Source organism: Benincasa hispida, unplaced genomic scaffold (genome assembly GCF_009727055.1).
Source record: "Benincasa hispida cultivar B227 unplaced genomic scaffold, ASM972705v1 Contig66, whole genome shotgun sequence".
NCBI lineage: Eukaryota > Viridiplantae > Streptophyta > Magnoliopsida > Cucurbitales > Cucurbitaceae > Benincasa > Benincasa hispida.
The window spans coordinates 468683-477575 of NW_024065007.1; the positions used below are offsets into that span (position 1 = coordinate 468683).

Consider the following 8893-nt stretch of genomic DNA (forward strand, 5'->3'; position numbering starts at 1 on the left):
TTCGAAAAATGGTTAAATAAGATAAAAACAAATAGCTAATTTGAATCAATTAGGGAAGAAAAATGAGGAAGTGATTGGTTTATTTTAAATGTAGTTATCAAAATCTAATTTTTATATTAAAAAGAAATTTAAATTTCAAAGAAGGGAAAAATGAAGAATATGTTGGTTTATTTTAAATGAAATTCTTCGATTAAACCTTTATGTAAATAACAAAAGTTAGTGTATGGAGCAACAATCCATCTAATTATTGTTCAATCAATGCATCACCATTTTTTTTTAGGAAGTGATATTTCTTTTCCCAAAATGTTAAAATAATATTAAAAAATAACATATACAACTAATTTATTAAAAATGTGAGAAATATATCGTTATTTCATTAAAAATGTAAGTATACAATTATGAAAATAGTATAGAAAATTGAATAAAATATATGGATAAAAGAAGTTTTAATAATATATGAATATTTTAAATATAAATTTGGTAGAAAAATCAAGATATTTTATTAAGATGAGATAAATTCGAAAAGTAGTTAAATATAATCTAAAATAATAATAAAATATAGAGATTATGTTAATTAATCTAAAATAATAATAAAATATAGAGATTATGTTAAGCCACGTAAATATGTAATTGATATATTTGGGCTATTAGTTTGTTAAGTCCATGTAACTAATTAATTCAAGATCCACTCTTGTGTATATATATATATATGGATATGACCCATTTTATTATGCGAGGACAATTAAAAAATTCTCTTATTAATAAACATTTCGACATTTTTTAACAGTACTTCTCCCACAAATACTCTCAATCACACTTTTAACTCTTCTATTTTCGATATCTTTTGATCCAACTTTGATGGTATGCATAATTTCTTATCAATTTGCAACCTTACCTTAAACTATCCATTGCCAATTAGGCAATTATATAAGATGGATAAATAATAAAAAATTTTGTCTGTGAAAAAAGTTATGAGAGAAATGGAGTTCAAACATAAATATGATAGCTGTAGTAGTAATATTGAGGTTAAAAATCTCTAAACTTTCGTAAAAGAAACAATTTAATCTACAACAATTTAATTTTTGTAATGATTTAATGTCTAAATTTAATAATTTAGTCCACGTCCTTTTAAATTTATAAGTGTTTAATATCTTTTCTAAAAAATAAAATGTCAATTTTTATTACATAATAACTAAGTATTTGTAAACATATGTGTTCTTATCTCCCGTTTTTAGAAGAAGCGTAATCTTCATGTATATGATACTACCTTGCGCTCTTAAGGGGATTTGTTTAGTTGTTCAATATATTATTTTCTGTTATACTAAGTGGTTTGAAGCTTCCATTTAAGAAATTCATGTAGCGTTTTTTTTTCTCCCCTTAAGGATCTCTTTCATTGAATTGTGTTATAAAAGCCTTTTTGGGTGGATTTAGTTATTTTTTTTATCTTGTTTTATAAACTTTGTAGATATGTGACTTCTCTTTCTTGCAATTCGATACCTATAAATGTTAAGGTTGAAAGTGATTTTAAAATGATTAAAATCACTTTTGTCAATTTTCAAAATCACAATGCTTTTAATAATTCAAGATCAATCTTAATATTGTGAATAATGTAGTTAAAAGTATAAAATTATACATTGAATTGATTATGAGTGATTAAAGATGTATTTTAGGGTGATTTTCAATATGGTAAAAGTGATTTTAACTAATGTTTGATCTAAAATAATAATAAAAAAAAAGTAGAACGAAATTGATTTTGTTTTTAGTTTTTTATATATAATTGAAAGACCAAAATCTCAATAGGCAGCCCAGCCCAAATGTCTCAGAGGCAGCCCAAGCCCAAAATGAAGCACTCTCCATTTCTCAGCTCAGCGTGAGCAGAGCACTGTCACAGTGTCACTGTCCAAACTCTCTTGAAAGTTGAAGCCATTGTTATAAGCTCACTCCTCTCGCCCTTTCTCACGAAAGCGCTCGTTACTTTTCAGAGACGACCCAATTTTCTTTTCTGGGTCAATCGGATTCTGGGCTTTAGACTTTACAGGTTTGCTTCACCTTGTAATGAGGTTCCTTTTATCTGATCAGTGGTGTTATCCTGAAAGTTGATACTCAGAATTGTAGCTCACAATGCCTCATTTTCTTATCGGATTGCATGTTTGAATATATTTTCTAGCATTGTCAGAAAATTTGTAATTTCCTGAGGATTTTATTAAAAAAAATTTAGCACTAGGAGGAGCTTCAATTAATTGTTTCTTGTTTGAGAAACAAGCATGTTTGATTAGAAATTTGAGAAACTACCGAAAAAGAATTTCTCCGTTTCCGCTGCTTCTTTTCTCTCATGGTTTCGTATCTTCACCCTAATTTCTTCTTTCTCAGGGCAATTCTCTTTCTTCTGTCAATCTCTCTCTCGTGCTCGCTAAACCCTTAAGCCGAAGGATCCCTATCTTAAGTCATTCTCTCTCTCTCTCTCAATCGGTCGCCAAATATACATCATCGGTGAGAGTGCTTCTTCTCTATTGCTACTTTTTGTTTTTATCTTTCTCTGTTGGTGCTCTGGAATTAATTTGGAGAGAAACTTGTAGATGTGGTATGACTTAATTTGGTTGTTATGGGTATATAATTGTAGGGAAAAAAGAGATGGGTTTAGTGTCAAAGGACATGGGTTTACTTGTGGTGGTGATGTTAAGGATGCTGGTATTGGGTTTGTTCATTGTGATTTGAAGCTATGGAATGAGTTGGTTTTTGGGGAATGGTGATGTTAAGATTGCTGATTTTAGGGTTGTTCATTGTGATTTGAAGCTTCTGAATGTGTTGGTTTCTTGGGATGATGATGTTCAGATTGCTGATTTTGGGCTTGCAAAAGTGAGCAAAAACTCTCGCCAATGAAATAAGGTTTATCAAGAAATTGCATGACCTAACTTCAGACTATTTCCAATTTCCAACATCCTGAATACATGCTTTCATCTTGTTTGAAATATGAATGGTTAACAGTTTAAAGTTGGATTCATATCTGTAAACATTCTCATTTCACCCTTTGACCTAAGCAGTGTTTTTAAAATCTCAAGATGTGTAATAGAGTACAATAGTCTTTTGAGGTTAAGCGCAAGGCGCAAGAAAAACAGACCTTTTTTTTTTTCAATAAATTTTTTAATTTTATTTTTTGTGAGGCGCACTATGTATAAAGGTACTACATTAATAAGAGAAAGCATAGTTGAAGTGGAAATATGAAAAAATAGACTTCTAAACACAAGAAATTTTGCATCAAGGCTCACTAAATTTGATTTTTTTAGTTAATAAAGAAGGAAAATCCTTAATTATTACTATTTTTTTAAATAATAAAAAAGTCCCAAGGCCTAGGGCTTTGAGCCTGGGGGCTTCACAATAGGCGTGTGCTTGAGACGCACCTAAAACCTACGCTTTGAGCCTAGGTGCGCGCCCAAGAGGAGTTTTTAAAACGCCGGACCTAAGAGACTATTATTGGCTTGTAACTTTTGGGGCCCATTTGGATCGACTTTCCAAGTGTTTATAAACACTTTTTTTTTTTTTACTTACAAACACTTATTTATACATTTAGAAAGTCAATCCAAACATGCTCCTAGTATCTTTAAAGAAGATGTCTAATCTTCTGATGCTTCATACTCTGTTTTCATTATATTAGACTTCAGTTGTCTGTTAAAGAAAACAGAAAAGGGACACACAAGTAATAGAAGTGGTATGTAATTAGAAATTGTTGTGTAGTTTTTGAGCTCTCATGGAACCAATAATTACATTGGAAGCTCTCATTTTCAATCTTGGGCAGCTTAAAGCTTAAGACAGTGATACTAAAAAAGGTCAGTTGGAGAACTGAAGATAATAGAGCTAATCTCACAGGGTCAGTAATATTTACGTTTAATTAATACTAGGTTCTAAAAGTTGTAAGAGTTAGTTTCCTTACTCTAATAGATGCACTTAGATATTTAGTAGTTGAATACTTTGTTTGGATGAATAGGAGAGGAGAAGGTTGCAAGAACTGGTTTTTTTTCTCTTCCACAAACTAGTTTAATACATACACTAACAAACTTAGAACTAAACTTAATTATGAAGGGGATTGATGTGATTTGGAGAATTTATAATTCACAGAAGAAGAGTATGGAGGTTTCAATACAAATAGAATCTCAAGTTGTTGTCCTTGCTGACCTACTCAAGTCTAATGTTTAAGATAATGATAGAAAATGAAGGAAGAAAAACAAATAACAAAATCACACAAATTTTACAAAAAAGAATCCCTATATCTTCTTTTGGCGTAGGTTCAATTTTGTCGGGATCCTATCTTCAACCCTTGCATTGCTTTTTGGCGTTTATGTCCTTGTGATCTCAACTGGTATGTGTTAAGTCATTTGGTTATACTTAATCATAATCTCTTGATGTACATTTTGTTTAAAAGAAGCTCAAGTAATTTGATAAATATACAGCTTTTGAGATATTTAAAGTGGATTATTTTAAGATATTTAGATTTCCAAATTTTTGGATTACAGAGTTTTAATTAAGTTTCAAATTCATATGTTTGAGAATCTAATATTTTTTTCCTTGGATCTCGGATTAATTTTGGAGAAACTGGATTTCAGTTGGAAAAATAGAGAAATTATAGAGATATGTCCTATTTATGAGATCGTAATAAAACAAGAAAAGAGAAAAGAGGAAAGGAAACAAAAGCCCTATCCTTTTCCTTCCTCACAGCCCCCGCCTACCCCCTGCTCAATTTTCTTCTCTCGTGGCAACCATGCAACAAACCCCAAGCAATGGTGACAACCACAGACCTTGTTAATCTGTTGTCGTGCATCACACCCATGTTTCAGGTGCGTTTTCAATGGCAGCACATTGGGCTTCACGATGAGAGCATAGGCAAGCAGCTCCCTCGTCTTCAGAGAGTCTTCAAAGAGGAGGGAGGGGGGTGGTCATTGCAGTTTCTGTTTTTGTTTCTAGTTTTTTTTGTACACTTGATGCTTTTGGGGTTCTGCCAATCCTGTTGATACCTCGAATTGCAAAATTTGTAGTAGTTATCATGGTTTAGATATTGGTTCATGTCCTTGTTTAATTTTTTTTAATTGTTTTTTTTTCTTAAATAATCTATTTCAGTGTGTCCTCTGTGTAATCAGGGCCATTCAAGTCTCCGCACATTTGTAAGTTTGGCTTTTCTAGTGAAGTAACGGGAGGACAAGAGCAATTATGGATGGTAGGCTAAAATTTTCATTCTATCACTAGTTAGTGGTTGTTCTGCTTTGTTATATAGTATTATACCTAATTTTGTTTAATCCAATTATTCTATGTGGCCTGATCTCTTGCCGAATGTTAGATTATGCATTTGTTGTTGTAAATTGAATAAAAAGTTTATATCTTCCTAAAAATAACAAGGAACATGTATGTTATTCACTTGATGGTGGTTTCAATTTGTTTAGTGTACCTCCAGTGGAGATCGCTTCTTTGATTGTGTTGCATAATAACCATCCCATTTAAGAATGTTTAATTCTGTTTGTTGCCTAAGCTTCAAGACCATTAGCTACGTTAGATTTGGAGATTCTAGTTTTACGTTTAGAGTTCTTTAATTGCAAAAAACATAAACTTTTTTTGTTGTTGTCGTTGTTCTTTTTTTTTTTTTTTTTTTCGACCAAACAATTTCAGCTGTAGATAGGCGGTTCAATATCTTAAGCTGGATTTGGATCAATATCATTCTTAAGGATCCTTTTCTCTCTCTCAAACTTTTTAATTTTCTTAATTTTCCTGTGTGCAGCTAATTAAATATCTGATACAAAAGTATAAACAGAGGCCATATGATTATTTTACTTGGTCATTGAATTTGTTTGAGCTGAAACAGAACATTAATTGACGAATTTTCACCATTTTGGCTTCAGTTGACTCGCAACCAACCATGGAAGAAACCATTTTGGTTGGTGATGATTTAATGATGGGGCCACCGTCGCCTATCATTCCACCTGAAATTGCGTCTCATGTGCTTGAAGGTGTTGATTTATGTGATGGGATATTGAGGAATCTCTTTTTATGTAAGTTTTGTTCCTTGCTTATATTTGTCGTTATCTCTTGTAAGTTGATATTATATTATTACATTTAGTTTAAGCTTGCTTTCCGATTTTGCTTTGCAGGCTTGCAAATAAATGATATTGAGCCTTTTTGTCAAGATGAAATAGCTGTTTATCGACAGTGTGCTGAAAGACGGGTAAGACTATAGTTTGCATATTTTTTCTCAATTTCTCTAATTTAAGGTTTATAGCAATGGAAATTAGATATGCCATTTTTCTTTTTAAATCTTCTTTTTGACATTATTTGGTTGAGGCTCTGCTTCCAGACAAGCATAGACACTTGGGAGAATGAGATTTGGGAATCCATTAAATTCAAGGCTTTCCCTTGGAGTTTTGACTCTAAGCATTTTTTTAATTTCTAGTCTACTTAAACAATGCCAACAAGAAGAACTTTTCACAATTCCTGTGATGTCTCCCATTATATTTTGTTCCCCTCATTCTTTAATGAAGTTCAGTTTCTCTTTCAAACTAGAAGAAGATGCCAATTTTTCCTATTCATTGATGCCTACCTAATTGTTTGGTGCTCGATAATACATTGTAGGATAGAGAACTAAGACAACGGCTTCAAGACAGTGAACATAAATTAGGGTCATCAATGCCGCTAGATGCAGCAAAGGAAAGGGCTACACAACTTGAATCAGAAGTTACAACATTGGAGAGGTATGCCAGCACTCTTCAGTAATATGGTTACTATCACCAATCATTATTATCAATCCTGAACGTTGTGGTAGAAGCTTTTTTCCCCATGTTAGTCTTTTACATTAATTTTATCAAACTGGTTGATATTCAGTACAAATTAAATTCCCTCTGCATTTCTTAAAGTTAACAAGGTTGATCGGTGTAAAACAAGAAACCTTTCAAGGATACCTCTTCTGTAAATTTTTTGGGTGGTCATGGTAAACAAAGTTGCTATTTTGTGGATCAACATGGCTATGGATATGGATTGAATAAGATGGTTAGAAATGAACCCTCTTACTTTGAAGATTAATCCACGAGTGGGATGAGAAATCTTGGATCTTGTGATATTCTTGACTTCTGGATTTAGTTTCTCGTTCCAATGCCAGTGCAATGCCTTTGTATTTACTTATCTTTATTGATTCAGTCTTGGATTAATTTTCAACCGTCTATGGTAATTTTATGAGGGAATAACCTATCCTTCTTTTTTTCTTACTGTTTATGTTAATTAATAGAATGTTTCTTTTAGATTTCTGTTTTTGGTCTGGTAGCATTCACGTTCTTACTTCTGGGACTCAATTGTAGTAGTACTCTGTTTCATGTCCCTAACTTCACTCGTATATCTGCGATCTGCAGACGCTTGATTCTTGCTAGTGGCGTTGAAGGCATTGAAGGATTCCGTCAAAGATGGAGTTTGCATGGTCGGCTCACTGATACCAAGTAATCCTGATCATCTTTTGAGCTTCTGCTCTAGTTCATCATCGCCCTATTTCCTAAAGAGCTATATCAGTTGGTATAGGTTGCTAGAAGAGTTACAATGAGTTAATTGTTCGGTTGACTCCATTTTTGGCCTAACGTAGAATCTGCCCCCACTTTTTAAACCCCAAGTTTTTTGACATTTTGCTTGCATCTTCACCCGAAATGATCAAAACGACCTTGTTAAGCATGCATGTTGGAGTAGTGAGAGCAAAGAGTAGAACAAAGTGCGAGAACGAATAGGAAGAGGAAATACAGAGAGAGGAGCAGGAGGAGTGAGAGCGAGAGCAATGAGAGAAAATAGAAAACTTGTACCTTAAGGAGCGAGGAAGCAAGAATGAGAGTAGAGCAGTAAGAGCGAGATCCAACCGGTGTGCACAATGATCCATTTTGGTAATTTCACTTTGAAATTACTTTGATATGACATAAGCAAAAGGTAAAAAAAAATCCAATTTTAAAAAGTGAGGTAGATTTTGGGTCACCCATACAAAAAACCAAGTTGCAATCAACATGTTTATCAAAAGATACAAGATTTGTGATTTTTAAGGATGATTTCTGTTTCATCACTCATTATTAATGTAAAACCCAAAGCAAAAACTTAAGTCCTTACGTTTTTAGCGACTGATTAAACGAATTTCAGTAGCTGGGTAAGTATCGACTTTAACTGTTGTCTTACATCCATTTTGATGCAGTAAAAGGTTGGAATCTTTAAAGCAAGGAATCGAGAGCAGGAGAGAAGATGGGCCAGCAGAGAAAACGCCATCTTCCAAAAGATGGTTCTTTTAGTGTAAGTTGTTGCTTCGAATACCAGGCTTCCTATTCGGATCTTTAAGGATCGATAAACCACGATTTTTCTGAATAGGTCAAGGCTTGAGTTTTAGGCTCTATCTAGTCTAAAAGGGCATGTTTTTATATTTTTGGCTTAAAAATAAGCTATGGGAGATGAAATTTCTGTGTTATATCAGATAATAGTTTTTTTTTTTTTTTGTAAAATAATGTTTTTTAAAAATATAATGACAAAAATAGGGTTGGAGAGAAACTTTTTCTAAGAATATGTATTTTGGAAAACTATTGAAAAATTGGGGTAGTGAAATTGTGTATCGGATACACGATTGTTATGTGGCAAACTCGTGTACCTGGTACATGAGTATCGTTTAATCCAGTCAGCACCACGTCGGCTGACTGGTTGACGATCAGATGTAAACTTGTGGACCCGGTCCACGATTTGCTTTTTTTTTTATTTTTTTTATTTTTTAAAAGTGTATTGACTATTTTTTTTAGTTGTAGATGTACAACAATATTAAATCTTTAGGAATTGGTCCACAAATTCCTTCATTATTAAATTTAATTATATATTTAATCTACAATAAAAACATCTTGCACTCATTAAAAAA

At 32.6% G+C, this 8893-nt stretch overlaps 1 protein-coding gene across 8 annotated transcripts; it reads left to right on the top strand.

The window, feature by feature from the left end:
* Nucleotides 1-1901: 1901 nt before the first annotated feature.
* LOC120069896 lies at nucleotides 1902-8626 on the top strand. 8 transcript variants are annotated; one of them, XM_039021730.1, is made up of 9 exons: nucleotides 1902-2038; nucleotides 2371-2490; nucleotides 2621-2886; nucleotides 5130-5206; nucleotides 5883-6032; nucleotides 6132-6205; nucleotides 6610-6728; nucleotides 7380-7463; nucleotides 8192-8626. In XM_039021730.1, exons 4-9 carry the CDS (start codon nucleotides 5200-5202, stop codon nucleotides 8283-8285), a joined length of 528 nt encoding a protein of 175 aa, XP_038877658.1. In that variant the 5' UTR covers nucleotides 1902-2038; nucleotides 2371-2490; nucleotides 2621-2886; nucleotides 5130-5199; the 3' UTR covers nucleotides 8286-8626. The 8 variants fall into 8 exon arrangements, with proteins under 8 accessions (XP_038877658.1, XP_038877659.1, XP_038877660.1 ...); XM_039021731.1 differs by lacking the exon at nucleotides 2621-2886 and adding an exon at nucleotides 4281-4354; XM_039021732.1 differs by lacking the exon at nucleotides 2621-2886 and having other exon boundaries at nucleotides 5110-5206.
* The last annotated feature ends 267 nt before the right edge of the window (nucleotides 8627-8893 follow it).